Source organism: Myxine glutinosa, chromosome 9, assembly GCF_964187855.1.
Source record: "Myxine glutinosa chromosome 9, kmMyxGlut1.1, whole genome shotgun sequence".
Lineage (NCBI taxonomy): Eukaryota > Metazoa > Chordata > Myxini > Myxiniformes > Myxinidae > Myxine > Myxine glutinosa.
Genome location: NC_136269.1, coordinates 133,076,845 through 133,092,898, shown reverse-complemented (window position 1 = coordinate 133,092,898; position 16,054 = coordinate 133,076,845). Strand labels below are relative to the sequence as shown.

Here is a 16,054-nt window from a genome sequence, read left to right as displayed (position 1 = left end):
TTACGTTATTTGAAACGCATACAAAGTGTTTTCAATGAGTATGAGTCGCAAGTCAATTACGAATCATAAATCGTCACGAGAAAAACGTTCGATCCCAAAGCATTTCCATTTCATTCCCATTCCTCGTCAAACTGCGAACACCCACTTAGGATTATCGACCAGTAGAGCGCCGCCGCTTCTGCAATGATTCATTGGCACGAACGTCACAGCAGCACAAAATGAGTGATTGCATGTTTTACCATAAAAATATCACGTGATGTATTTGAGATTTATTTACTAAATACCTCTGGTCCAGCCCCTCACCACCACCACCTTTTCTGGATACATTTTTCCGCACAACCGATTTTTGTTTGTTCTCCGCAAGACTCGGTGGTGACTGCCAAGAACAGTCTCAGTGAGTGCGGTATCTGATGCGGCGATGGATCTGCCAACATCCCTGTGGTGCTTGTGTCATGGTGGTCTTTATTGCATCGCAAAACGTAAATCCTTGATTCCTCACACGGTGGTGTCACGGTTAGATGGTCTTGAGTCTGGCAGGCCGGCGGTTCTATCCCAGATTTTAAATGGTGCGTGCTGCTTCCTTGCTTGATTCTTAGTATTTAAAAAGGATCGAGCACGGAGAAACAACCCTAGGTTGGCCACCATGGCGTAGACTTGATAGGCCTAATGGCCTCCTGCATTTGGAAGTTTTGTCTTTTTGTTTTCTTCTCTCTCTCTTTCGCACTCCATAGGAGAAGAAGGACAAGGCCGAGCTGCAGGCCGAGCTGGAACACCTCCGTGACGACAACTACCGTCTCCAGCAGGAGTCCCAGACGGCGGCGACGCAACTCCGCAAATTCACCGAGTGGTTCTTCAACGCGATCGACAAGAAATGACGTCCGAGACCCTCCCGGTCGACCACCGGCCAGTCCGCGGGCTGCGAACGGACCCCTTCGGGGAGCTTTTGGGTCCGGAAGTGGACCGGAAGTGGCAACGTGGCAACTTGCCGGAAGTGGCAACGTCGCAGTTGCTGTGAAGAAACGAACTTACGGCACGGAGAAGTTTAAAGTAGAAGGACTTCCACGTTTGTTTTGTCATTGCTTTTTTTTTTTTCTTGTTGTTTGTTCTGTTGTTGGTGTTTATTTTATTGATTTGAAGCATTGACCCGATTTTGTGAAGTTGATTGCAATATGTAACAGGAGCAAGAGCGGTGTTCCGGAAGTTATTCGCCTAGCCAATTGGGAAGCTGTTCCTGTGGTCTATTCTGTGGCTCCGACATCCAACGCACCTGCAGTTGTACCTGAAGTGTTGCCAATTTTCCACAATAAACGTCTGCAACCGATGCAAAGGTGTTCCACCGCTGCTCCGTCACATGGTTTACCGGATTAGCTCAGACCCTCGTCAGCTGCACCAAGGACCTCAGATGAGTCTGCGCCATCTTCGGTCAGGTCAGACCTCTGCCAATCGGTGGGTTTCCGGTTGTTGTTGTTTTTCGAGATGGGTCATTCCTGGATGATGTCATCATGGACTCATTCATGGAATCATGGCTGACGGAAAATACGAAATTTGTTTTATTTTGTTACCTATTCTGCTTGATACCAGAAAAGGTGGTCCCTGTTCTTTCACTGCTGCACCTGTTTTGTTTGAATGTTTTTTATTATTTAATTTCAGCGACATAGGTAAAGCAATTGTTTTAAATCCCAACCTGTATCACTGAAGTTGTCTACAGTTGAAAATATGCTTCGTGTATATAAATTGACTTTCCCACAACAGGATGTGGGATGGGAAGGATAACTTGGAAGTACGCACACTCACCTCCAAGCTGTCTTGCTTGAGTTTGAATCCCGGCCTAGGTATACACTGGTGTTTCACAGGCAAGGTGATTCGTCGTTTTGTGCACTGTCCATCGGTAGGGGTGTTAAGCCTTGGGGTCCATCGACCAGCACTGGTCCTTTGGTGGACGTTAACAATCCCACGGTGTCTTTCGTGAAGAGGAATGGAGTTATCGCTGGCATCCCGAACAAATTTAAAATCCATGCACCTTCAATCCAGGAGTATCTTCCATCAGGTGTGGTAATCCTTTTAGGATTGTTTCGTGCGTACTGCCCATGTGCCTCTAATGATTCTTCTTCTTCATCGGCCACAATTATTCCCACGTTGTTGTGGGGTTGGCCGGGGGAAGCTTGGCCCAAGGCTCTCACGAACCAGCTGGCCAGGCCTGACGTTTGACCAAGGTTAGGGCAGGAATTTGGAATTTGTTCATGATGCCAGATTTGCCTCCAATGATTAATTATCATTATTGTTGGGTTAATGTAATAGCGTCGTCGGCGTGGGATGAGAAGATAGTGTTAAAAAAAAAATCTCCCATGGTTGTGTTGATCATTTAAATTAAAAACAATTGAATTCAAATATCTTGTTGTTGGGGCTTGCACGAATTAAATGTTACTTTGCAGAGCAAGCTGATTAAAGTTCATGAAATACACCTGCTCTAAAATAATTCCGCTAATGAGGATATTTCCCACTGAGTTCATCATTTCCCCATTGTCGCTTGAACGGAATTAACTTTGCTGGAATCCTCCTGCACGAACTAATGATGTCGGTAAATCATTATTTATTTATTTATTTTTGTATACAAGATCGAGGCTCGTGTAAGAGCTGACATTAATCACATAAAAAACAAACTGACATAAAACATAAGATAAAGGGAGCGGGAGACAATATGGGGAGAGAGAGGGGAGAACACAAGTACAACATTTGAGAGCAGGGATATCGGGAGATCTGTGGGAGGGAGAGGGCTTGGGGGAGGAGGCACGGGAAGGGGGAGGGGGGGAGTGGCAGAGGTATAAAACGCATGGACACTGCTAGGACTTCCAGGAAAGAAGTCGGAATTTCAAAAAAGTGGATCTGGGGTGAATTAGCGGGGGTAGAAAAAAAAAGGTTTTGGATGGGGGAAAACAAGAGATGGTGGTGAACAGCTGTTTTAAAGACCTGGAGGGAGGAGTGGAATTGAAGAGAGTAAGGGAGTTTGTTCCACAGGTGGGAGAAAAGAGGAATGAAAGAGTGAAGGTGAGCAGAGAGCCTAGATTTTGGCAGTTTAACCATAAGAGGGTTGCAGGCAGATCTTGTGCAACCTGTAGGAATATTTGCGGGACAGAGCCCAGAGAGAGCTTGGGGGAGCAAGGCCGGAGAGGAGTCGGTAGAAGACAGAAAGACCACCAACCAGCCTGCGGTGAGTGAGTGAGAGGCCCTTGGAGTTAGCTTCATCGCGGGAGATTCCAATGATTCTGAAAGCTTTGGTTTCAACAGCGTGAAGCCGAGCTAGGTGTGAGGCAGGAGCACCAGCCCAGAGGGGAGAGCAGTATTCCATTGAGCAGCGGATGAAAGCCTTGTATGTGGTGAGGAGATCAGGTGTGCCAAGGAAGGGCTTTGCACGGCGGAGGATGCCCAGTCGGCAACTGGCTTTAGAGGCCAGCTTCAAAATGTGGTTTTCCCAGGAAAGATCATGGCAGATAGTGAGACCCAAGAGCTTGAGTGACAGAACTTCTTGGAGAGGATTGTTGAGAACGTATCTGGGAGGGTTTTTCAGACAATCTTTTCGGAGAGACATCGTAAGAGTGTGAGATTTGTCAGGATTGAAAGACATGTTCCACTTGTTTGCCCAGTCTGTGATTTTGTCCAGGTCTGCAGAGAGTGAGGAGGCTGCAGACTGCCGATCTGAGGGATGAGGTATGGAGCGGCAGAGAGTGAAGTCATCAGCAAAGAGATAGAGAGGATTTTCCAGAGAGTCGGAGAGATCATTGATGAAGACCAGAAAAAACACAGGGCCCAGAACACTACCTTGGGGAACTCCAGCCAGAACAGGAAGGGGAGATGAGAGAAACCCATTCAGGGCCACACGTTGACTACGACCAGAGAGGAAGTCCGCAAGCCATGCATGGAGATTTCCATGGATACCATAGGAGGAGAGTTTGGCGAGCAGAGCGGGGTGCCAGACCATATCGAAGGCATGTGATATGTCAAGGGAGACAGCTCTGATTTCCTGTTTGGCATTAAGGACCTCACATTTTTGACATTTTGTTTTGGCCATTCGATTTGTTTCAAAACACAATTTTTTTTTTTTTTAGTTTATTCATATTGCAAGATGTAATAATGATTGAGATGAAAACTTTTACCGCTCTCATTCGAGTCTGCGCAGGAAGGATGCCAACTCTTCATGAGAGATGTTTCTGCGTAAAAATGTCAAGAAACATGTGAGCCAAGAAAAGAAGAAGGTGGCACGGTCTTCACCCTCGAAGGACTTTCGGTCTTCACGCTGGATGGGCGAAGTCTGCACGTGGGCATTTGACGTCATTATGAAAGGACAATTACTGGCTCTGCAGAGGACTCTTGGAAATTTTAACAAACACGTGCAACTCTGTTTGCTGCAAAACATCTTAAAACGGTTCTTGAGATGAAACATCTCGCTTGCAGAAGAGTGGGCGAGTTATCGCCGGCACCCTGAACAAATATTGCAAAATTCCTGCCACCTTCAGTCGAACATCAGGCCTGGTCAGACTGTGCATGAATGACTTGGGTCAAATACTTTCCCTGGCAGACCCCCGCCAGTAGGGTGTTGAACTCGGGGGGGTTATTAAGCATTGAGAAAAGAACTTCTACATGGTGTTCCCAAATTGTTTGTGGATCTGTTGGATCCTAGAAGGAAATGTGCTCAATTTATCTATGGATACTTTAAAAGAGTTGTTCAGGTCATTTGAAGAGCATCGCTGTACTTTTATGTTTTTATGCCTCCACCGACAGTCGCCGGAGGTATTATGTTTTCGGGTTGTCCGTCCGTCCGTCCCGGCTAGAACTCGTTTTTCTCAGCAACCATATGTCTCAGCAAAAAGACGAAACTTTCAGGGTTGGAGTGGCACCCATGCAGGTCGTTTTTATGATAATTGTGACGTCATGGGTCACGTGGTATGGCAGCCATCTTGGATTGAAAGCAAATAATAAAAATTTTATTTCTCGGAAACTGCTGAATGGAAAAATTTGAAACTTGGCACATTGTCAAGTACTCCCAATGGGGAACAAAAGCATGGTAATGATGACATCATAGGTGAAGTGGTATACCAGCCAAAAATGTTTTAATCAAATTCCTTATCGTAAAAAACTGAAATTGCATGCACATGATCGATGACCCATTTGTATTGAAATATTAAATCTATGACATCATAGGTCACATGGTTTGGCAGCCATATTGGATTGAAGGAAAATATTAAATAATTATATCTCTGAAACCGCTCACCCTATTGATGCGAAATTTTACAAATATCATCCAACAGCACTGTTGCATATAGTTTGAAAATGATGATGCTCGTAGCTCACGTGGTTTGGCAGCCATCTTGGATAGAAAAATGAGCCTTATCTGGTCAACACGACATTTTACAAACGTGATCCCCTACCCATACCCATACATATGCAGAGTGATGGCATCTACCCGTTGTGGGACGATGCGGAGGCATATTGGCAACACAGTCGCATTGTTCTCGTTTATTTATATGATACCTGTCCTCTATCGTGAAGAACCTCTCCATAGGAGGCCTCTATTTATAAAACTTAACAAATAGACGTCCCCAAGTATTTTTAAATGGTCTAAGGCTCGCTCACTGTGGAAGCTTACACATAAATCAGGTGCAAGAGCAGCAGACGTCGATGTAGTTTTAAAATACAGTTACAGGACCATTAGTAGACAACGTACAGACTCATGGGACATGAGCGTTTTGAACTTAGCGAAGCCTGCCTACTCTGGTCCTGATGCGAACACCAACAAGTCTTAATCTCGACTCTCAAAATTAAAGACTGTGATGATTGAGACAGAGTACCTGTGATAGATTCACCAATAATTCGTCAAACGAATACAAAACGCTCAGAAGAAAACGAATGAACTTGGTCTCTGGCCTCAGGATATATTTGCTGTGCATGTTCTGCCAACACTCCCTCTGCCTTCATACATCACTTCAACATCCACCCAATACAAGATGATAAGTGCGTGTTTTGAACGCCCTCTGCTGTGTAAGCCTGGAATGTTAATATCTCTCTCAAATGTGCAGTGCCACTGCCGCGTCGGATCCCTCCAGATCACATCATCTGGAAGATCCCTGAAATGATCAACTTCATAATACAATTTGTGACTTAACCGTAAAACCCGCAGATCTTTCCTTCCCCCACGCATGAAGCGAAAATTTGGTTTTAGCAATTGGTTCACTGTGTCGGTCTGTGATCGGGCAACTACTTAAATTTAATTTAATTTTATATTTTAAACACGGTAGAACACAAATCGGAACATGAACCTGCCGTTCAGTCTGCGCCGGTCCAAACGGTCCAAAAACAATATGGCGGCCGAAACACGTGACCTGTGACATAATTACCACTAAAATATTCTACAGACCAAGTACTTTGGTCTGAAGTAAGCAAATTGTACGGAATGTCATCCCCAGTGGAGTAAGGTTGAAAAAGAAATTATACAATATCCATAGGTTGAATCCGATAGACCATACCTCAGCTACCTCACCAGGTGTGTGTTCAGTTCTCGGGTTTCTTGTAGAGCACTCGCCAAGCGGCTTAAGCACTCGAACAATCACTCCGTTCAAAACCGTTCATAAGGAACGGCTGGCTTGGCAAGCGCTAGCTAGCTGCTTGGTAAGTAAACACACCCCCGAGTAGTGCCAATTTCCATGTAGGACTACCCCTCTCTCCACAATGCTTATAGCTACCGATACCTACAAAAATCCATTTTAAAAGTACTAGCAAGGGTACCTGCCCTATGAGCGGGGCTTCAATTGTGAGGCCCAAATGAAAAGGCAAAATCTCAGAAATTGAAGGCTTTTTTATTTTAAACGATTTCTATAAACATCCGTTAAATCATATCACACGCAAATCATCAAAATCTAAACAGTATTTGTAGAATTTCAATAAAAGCCACATCACTGTTCATATCGGTAAATATTCCATTGTGTTTGGAAAAACTGGAAAATTGGGGGGAAAAAAATTGGAAAAACAATATAGCCTATTTTATTTACTCCAGGGGGTCCCAGGATTACCCACCCAAAATTTTGTTGCGATCGGTTCAGCCGTTTTTGCGGTACCTGGGAATGGACGGACAGACATTTGGTGAATTATAGTAAGATGTAATGAAATTTATTTTTCTCCACAAAATTGTGCGGTCAAACAAATCTTAGGATAAAACAAGCATTCTGAGTATTGCGCTGCAATACATGTCCCCTACCGGCAGTCTGTCGTCTGGAAAACTGTTGGGGAAATTACCGAAGTTCAAAGTGCCATAACTTTGTCAAACATGATCGAAACGTCGTGAAGTTCGAACTTGATCTGTACCTTATCATGAGGAAACCATGTACCAAGTTTGAAATCGTTAGCATTAAGAGTTTAGAAAAAAAAGTCCGGAAAGCTGTTCTTTGCGTGACGGACGGACTGACTGACTGACTGACGGACGGACTGACTGACTGATGGACGGATGGACTGACTGACTGACAGACGGAGGGACGGTGTGCAAACCTATAGTCCCCTCCGGTGTACACCGGTAGGGGACTAACAAGCATTCTGAGTATTGCGCTGCAATACATGTCCCCTACCAAAGTTCAAAGTGCCATAACTTTGTCAAAAATGATCGAATATGCAAATTTATGTACGGTTGATGCTGGTTTTCAAACTTGATCTGAGGTATGCTGAGACACATGTGTGTCACGCCTCGCCTCGTTGAGCAGCCTGCACGTATTGCACTGTGTGAATTATATAATGACCAACTCAGGGTCTGAGGTACTAGCGATTCAAGAGATATCCATTTTTTAAATATTTTCGTTTAATTAACGATATCTGCCAAACCACGTGCCCTATCGCAAATTCCAAAAGGACATTTTAGTAGACTGACATGCTGAACAGATCTGTGAAGTTTCCCCTCGATTGGATTAAAAATGAGGGAGGAGCTCGGTTTTAAAGGTTCATGCTTAAAAACGTCATAACTCTGAAACCATGTGATGCATGATGTCATGCTCGTTGACTTTTTTCTTCGTCATGGGTATGCGATTCTGCCTGCAAAGTTTGGCCTCGATCTGTTCAGCCGTTGCAGAGAAAAAAGGGTTTTCGTGTTTTCACGAAAAACAATATGGCGGCCGAAACACGTGACCTGTGACAGACCACGTCCCTCCTACGGTGAAATTTTTTTTATCTCAATCGGTCCTATTATTGCAGAGAAAATCTTTTTTGAAGGAAATTAAAACTTAAAATGGCACTGAGTTAAGGATCATCAGAATGATCAGAATTCCCAAAGTTCAAAGTGCCATAACTTTGTCAAAAATGATCGAAACTTCGTGAAGTTCGAACTTCATCTGTAACTTATCATGAGAAAACCATGTGCCAAGTTTGAAATCATTAGCATAAGGGTTTAGAAAAAAAAGTCCAGAAAACTGTTCTTTGCGTGACAGACTGACAGACTGACAGACGGAGGGACGAAAACACAACCTCCATCCATCCACCTTCGGCAGCGGAGCTAAAGAACCTTGGCCCTCGACGAATGGTTGCGTGAAAAGTGAAACGAGTGTTCCAGGCGTGTGACGTGTCGTGAGTCCTTTTGGGCTAAAGTGCAGCATGTGTATTATTGTGATGTACTCTATTTCTACAGTGCAGCATGTCTATTATTGTGATGTACTCTATTTCTACAGTGCAGCATGTCTATTATTGTGATGTACTCTATTTCTACAGTGCAGCATGTCTACTATTGTGATGTACTCTATTTCTACAGTGCAGCATGTCTATTGTTGTGATGTACTCTATTTCTACAGTGCAGCATGTCTACTATTGTGATGTACTCTATTTCTACAGTGCAGCATGTCTATTGTTGTGGTGTACTCTATTTCTACAGTGCAGCATGTCTACTATTGTGATGTACTGTATTTCTACAGTGCAACATGTCTACTATTGTGATGTACTGTATTTCGACAGTGCAGCATGTCTACTATTGTGATGTACTCTATTTCTACAGTGCAGCATGTCTATTGTTGTGATGTACTGTATTTCTACAGTGCAGCATGTCTACTATTGTGATGTACTGTATTTCTACAGTGCAGCATGTCTATTGTTGTGATGTACTGTATTTCTAAAGTGCAGCATGTCTATTGTGGTGATGTACTGTATTTCTACAGTGCAGCATATCTACTATTGTGATGCACTGTATTTCTACAGTGCAGCATGTCTACTATTGTGATGTACTGTATTTCTACAGTGCAGCATGTCTACTGTTGTAATCTACTCTATTTCTACAGTGCAGCATGTCTACTATTGTGATGTACTGTATTTCTTCAGTGCAACATGTCTACTATTGTGATGTACTGTATTTCTACAGTGCAGCATGTCTACTATTGTGATGTACTGTATTTCGACAGTGCAGCATGTCTACTATTGTGATGTACTCTATTTCTACAATGCAGCATGTCTATTGTTGTGATGTACTGTATTTCTTCAGTGCAGCATGTCTACTATTGTGATGTACTCTATTTCTACAGTGCAGCATGTCTATTGTTGTGATGTACTCTATTTCTACAGTGCAGCATGTCTACTATTGTGATGTACTCTATTTCTACAGTGCAGCATGTCTACTATTGTGATGTACTCTATTTCTACAGTGCAGCATGTCTACTATTGTGATGTACTCAATTTCTACAGTGCAGCATGTCTATTGTTGTGATGTACTCTGTTTCTACAGTGCAGAATGTCTATTGTTGTGATGTGCTCTATTTCTACAGTGCAGCATGTCTATTGTTGTGATGTACTCTATTTCTACAGTGCAGCATGTCTATTGTTGTGATGTACTCTATTTCTACAGTGCAGCATGTCTATTGTTGTGATGTACTCTATTTCTACAGTGCAACATGTCTATTGTTGTGATGTACTCTATTTCTACAGTGCAGCATGTCTATTATTGTGATGTACTCTATTTCTACAGTGCAGCATGTCTATTATTGTGATGTACTCTATTTCTACAGTGCAGCATGTCTATTGTTGTGATGTACTCTATTTCTACAGTGCAACATGTCTATTGTTGTGATGTACTCTATTTCTACAGTGCAACATGTCTATTATTGTGATGTACTGTAATTCTACAGTGCAGCATGTCTATTGTTGTGATGTACTCTATTTCTACAGTGCAGCATGTTTATTGTTGTGATGTACTCTATTTCTACAGTGCAGCATGTCTATTGTTGTGATGTACTGTGTTTCTACAGTGCAGCATGTCTATTATTGTGATGTACTCTATTTCTACAGTGCAGCATGTCTATTGTTGTGATGTACTGTATTTCTACAGTGCAGCATGTCTATTGTTGTGATGTACTCTATTTCTACAGTGCAGCATGTCTATTGTTGTGATGTACTCTATTTCTACAGTGCAACATGTCTATTGTTGTGATGTACTCTATTTCTACAGTGCAGCATGTCTATTGTTGTGATGTACTCTATTTCTACAGTGCAGCATGTCTATTGTTGTGATGTACTCTTATTCCTACAGTGCAGCATGTCTATTGTTGTGATGTACTCTATTTCTACAGTGCAGCATGTCTATTGTTGTGATGTACTCTATTTCTACAGTGCAGCATGTCTATTGTTGTGATGTACTCTATTTCTACAGTGCAGCATGTCTATTGTTGTGACGTACTCTATTTCTACAGGGCAGCATGTCTGTTGTTGTGATGTACTCTATTTCTACAGTGCAGCATGTCTATTGTTGTGATGTACTCTATTTCTACAGTGCAACATGTCTATTGTTGTGATGTACTCTATTTCTACAGTGCAGCATGTCTATTGTTGTGATGTACTCTATTTCTACAGTGCAGCATGTCTATTATTGTGATGTACTCTATTTCTACAGTGCAGCATGTCTATTATTGTGATGTACTCTATTTCTACAGTGCAGCATGTCTATTGTTGTGATGTACCCTATTTCTACAGTGCAACATGTCTATTGTTGTGATGTACTCTATTTCTACAGTGCAGCATGTCTGTTGTTGTGATGTACTCTATTTCTACAGTGCAGCATGTCTATTGTTGTGATGTACTCTATTTCTACAGTGCAGCATGTCTATTGTTGTGATGTACTCTGTTTCTACAGTGCAGAATGTCTATTGTTGTGATGTACTCTATTTCTACAGTGCAGCATGTCTATTGTTGTGACGTACTCTATTTCTACAGTGCAGCATGTCTATTGTTGTGATGTACTCTGTTTCTACAGTGCAGAATGTCTATTGTTGTGATGTACTCTATTTCTACAGTGCAGCATGTCTATTGTTGTGACGTACTCTATTTCTACAGTGCAGCATGTCTATTGTTGTGATGTACTCTATTTCTACAGTGCAGCATGTCTATTGTTGTGATGTACTCTATTTCTACAGTGCAACATGTCTATTGTTGTGATGTACTCTATTTCTACAGTGCAGCATGTCTATTATTGTGATGTACTCTATTTCTACAGTGCAGCATGTCTACTATTGTGATGTACTCTATTTCTACAGTGCAGCATGTCTATTGTTGTGATGTACTCTATTTCTACAGTGCAGCATGTCTACTATTGTGATGTACTCTATTTCTACAGTGCAGCATGTCTATTGTTGTGGTGTACTCTATTTCTACAGTGCAGCATGTCTACTATTGTGATGTACTGTATTTCTACAGTGCAACATGTCTACTATTGTGATGTACTGTATTTCGACAGTGCAGCATGTCTACTATTGTGATGTACTCTATTTCTACAGTGCAGCATGTCTATTGTTGTGATGTACTGTATTTCTACAGTGCAGCATGTCTACTATTGTGATGTACTGTATTTCTACAGTGCAGCATGTCTATTGTTGTGATGTACTGTATTTCTAAAGTGCAGCATGTCTATTGTTGTGATGTACTGTATTTCTACAGTGCAGCATATCTACTATTGTGATGCACTGTATTTCTACAGTGCAGCATGTCTACTATTGTGATGTACTGTATTTCTACAGTGCAGCATGTCTACTGTTGTAATCTACTCTATTTCTACAGTGCAGCATGTCTACTATTGTGATGTACTGTATTTCTTCAGTGCAACATGTCTACTATTGTGATGTACTGTATTTCTACAGTGCAGCATGTCTACTATTGTGATGTACTGTATTTCGACAGTGCAGCATGTCTACTATTGTGATGTACTCTATTTCTACAATGCAGCATGTCTATTGTTGTGATGTACTGTATTTCTTCAGTGCAGCATGTCTACTATTGTGATGTACTCTATTTCTACAGTGCAGCATGTCTATTGTTGTGATGTACTCTATTTCTACAGTGCAGCATGTCTACTATTGTGATGTACTCTATTTCTACAGTGCAGCATGTCTACTATTGTGATGTACTCTATTTCTACAGTGCAGCATGTCTACTATTGTGATGTACTCAATTTCTACAGTGCAGCATGTCTATTGTTGTGATGTACTCTGTTTCTACAGTGCAGAATGTCTATTGTTGTGATGTGCTCTATTTCTACAGTGCAGCATGTCTATTGTTGTGATGTACTCTATTTCTACAGTGCAGCATGTCTATTGTTGTGATGTACTCTATTTCTACAGTGCAGCATGTCTATTGTTGTGATGTACTCTATTTCTACAGTGCAACATGTCTATTGTTGTGATGTACTCTATTTCTACAGTGCAGCATGTCTATTATTGTGATGTACTCTATTTCTACAGTGCAGCATGTCTATTATTGTGATGTACTCTATTTCTACAGTGCAGCATGTCTATTGTTGTGATGTACTCTATTTCTACAGTGCAACATGTCTATTGTTGTGATGTACTCTATTTCTACAGTGCAACATGTCTATTATTGTGATGTACTGTAATTCTACAGTGCAGCATGTCTATTGTTGTGATGTACTCTATTTCTACAGTGCAACATGTCTATTGTTGTGATGTACTGTATTTCTACAGTGCAACATGTCTATTATTGTGATGTACTGTAATTCTACAGTGCAGCATGTCTATTGTTGTGATGTACTCTATTTCTACAGTGCAGCATGTTTATTGTTGTGATGTACTCTATTTCTACAGTGCAGCATGTCTATTGTTGTGATGTACTGTGTTTCTACAGTGCAGCATGTCTATTATTGTGATGTACTCTATTTCTACAGTGCAGCATGTCTATTGTTGTGATGTACTGTATTTCTACAGTGCAGCATGTCTATTGTTGTGATGTACTCTATTTCTACAGTGCAGCATGTCTATTGTTGTGATGTACTCTATTTCTACAGTGCAACATGTCTATTGTTGTGATGTACTCTATTTCTACAGTGCAGCATGTCTATTGTTGTGATGTACTCTATTTCTACAGTGCAGCATGTCTATTGTTGTGATGTACTCTTATTCCTACAGTGCAGCATGTCTATTGTTGTGATGTACTCTATTTCTACAGTGCAGCATGTCTATTGTTGTGATGTACTCTATTTCTACAGTGCAGCATGTCTATTGTTGTGATGTACTCTATTTCTACAGTGCAGCATGTCTATTGTTGTGACGTACTCTATTTCTACAGGGCAGCATGTCTGTTGTTGTGATGTACTCTATTTCTACAGTGCAGCATGTCTATTGTTGTGATGTACTCTATTTCTACAGTGCAACATGTCTATTGTTGTGATGTACTCTATTTCTACAGTGCAGCATGTCTATTGTTGTGATGTACTCTATTTCTACAGTGCAGCATGTCTATTATTGTGATGTACTCTATTTCTACAGTGCAGCATGTCTATTATTGTGATGTACTCTATTTCTACAGTGCAGCATGTCTATTGTTGTGATGTACCCTATTTCTACAGTGCAACATGTCTATTGTTGTGATGTACTCTATTTCTACAGTGCAGCATGTCTGTTGTTGTGATGTACTCTATTTCTACAGTGCAGCATGTCTATTGTTGTGATGTACTCTATTTCTACAGTGCAGCATGTCTATTGTTGTGATGTACTCTGTTTCTACAGTGCAGAATGTCTATTGTTGTGATGTACTCTATTTCTACAGTGCAGCATGTCTATTGTTGTGACGTACTCTATTTCTACAGTGCAGCATGTCTATTGTTGTGATGTACTCTGTTTCTACAGTGCAGAATGTCTATTGTTGTGATGTACTCTATTTCTACAGTGCAGCATGTCTATTGTTGTGACGTACTCTATTTCTACAGTGCAGCATGTCTATTGTTGTGATGTACTCTATTTCTACAGTGCAGCATGTCTATTGTTGTGATGTACTCTATTTCTACAGTGCAACATGTCTATTGTTGTGATGTACTCTATTTCTACAGTGCAGCATGTCTATTGTTGTGATGTACTCTATTTCTACAGTGCAACATGTCTATTGTTGTGATGTACTCTATTTCTACAGTGCAGCATGTCTATTGTTGTGATGTACTCTATTTCTACAGTGCAGCATGTCTATTGTTGTGATGTACTCTATTTCTACAGTGCAACATGTCTATTGTTGTGATGTACTCTATTTCTACAGTGCAGCATGTCTATTGTTGTGATGTACTCTATTTCTACAGTGCAGCATGTCTATTGTTGTGATGTACTCTATTTCTACAGTGCAGCATGTCTATTGTTGTGATGTACTCTATTTCTACAGTGCAACATGTCTATTGTTGTGATGTACTCTATTTCTACAGTGCAGCATGTCTATTATTGTGATGTACTCTATTTCTACAGTGCAGCATGTCTATTGTTGTGATGTACCCTATTTCTACAGTGCAACATGTCTATTGTTGTGATGTACTCTATTTCTACAGTGCAGCATGTCTATTGTTGTGATGTACTCTATTTCTACAGTGCAGCATGTCTATTGTTGTGATGTACTCTATTTCTACAGTGCAGCATGTCTATTGTTGTGATGTACTCTGTTTCTACAGTGCAGAATGTCTATTGTTGTGATGTACTATATTTCTACAGTGCAGCATGTCTATTGTTGTGACGTACTCTATTTCTACAGTGCAGCATGTCTACTATTGTGATGTACTGTATTTCTACAGTGCAGCATGTCTACTGTTGTAATCTACTCTATTTCTACAGTGCAGCATGTCTACTATTGTGATGTACTGTATTTCTTCAGTGCAACATGTCTACTATTGTGATGTACTGTATTTCTACAGTGCAGCATGTCTACTATTGTGATGTACTGTATTTCGACAGTGCAGCATGTCTACTATTGTGATGTACTCTATTTCTACAATGCAGCATGTCTATTGTTGTGATGTACTGTATTTCTTCAGTGCAGCATGTCTACTATTGTGATGTACTCTATTTCTACAGTGCAGCATGTCTATTATTGTGATGTACTCTATTTCTACAGTGCAGCATGTCTATTGTTGTGATGTACCCTATTTCTACAGTGCAACATGTCTATTGTTGTGATGTACTCTATTTCTACAGTGCAGCATGTCTGTTGTTGTGATGTACTCTATTTCTACAGTGCAGCATGTCTATTGTTGTGATGTACTCTATTTCTACAGTGCAGCATGTCTATTGTTGTGATGTACTCTGTTTCTACAGTGCAGAATGTCTATTGTTGTGATGTACTCTATTTCTACAGTGCAGCATGTCTATTGTTGTGACGTACTCTATTTCTACAGTGCAGCATGTCTATTGTTGTGATGTACTCTGTTTCTACAGTGCAGAATGTCTATTGTTGTGATGTACTCTATTTCTACAGTGCAGCATGTCTATTGTTGTGACGTACTCTATTTCTACAGTGCAGCATGTCTATTGTTGTGATGTACTCTATTTCTACAGTGCAGCATGTCTATTGTTGTGATGTACTCTATTTCTACAGTGCAACATGTCTATTGTTGTGATGTACTCTATTTCTACAGTGCAGCATGTCTATTGTTGTGATGTACTCTATTTCTACAGTGCAGCATGTCTATTGTTGTGATGTACTCTATTTCTACAGTGCAACATGTCTATTGTTGTGATGTACTCTATTTCTACAGTGCAGCATGTCTATTATTGTGATGTACTCTATTTCT

At 41.1% G+C, this 16,054-nt stretch overlaps 1 protein-coding gene across 4 annotated transcripts in view; it reads left to right on the top strand.

Moving 5' to 3' along the window:
- LOC137434896 (signal-induced proliferation-associated 1-like protein 2) overlaps positions 1–2,461 on the top strand; it is a 454,554-nt gene extending 452,093 nt beyond the window's left edge. For all 4 annotated transcript variants that reach the window (XM_078784965.1, XM_078784963.1, XM_078784966.1 and 1 more), the window contains one exon: positions 732–2,461. In XM_078784965.1, the coding sequence (XP_078641091.1) occupies positions 732–875 (144 nt within the window). In that variant the 3' untranslated portion in view covers positions 876–2,461. The remainder of the gene's footprint in view (positions 1–731) is intronic.
- Positions 2,462–16,054: the final 13,593 nt, after the last annotated feature.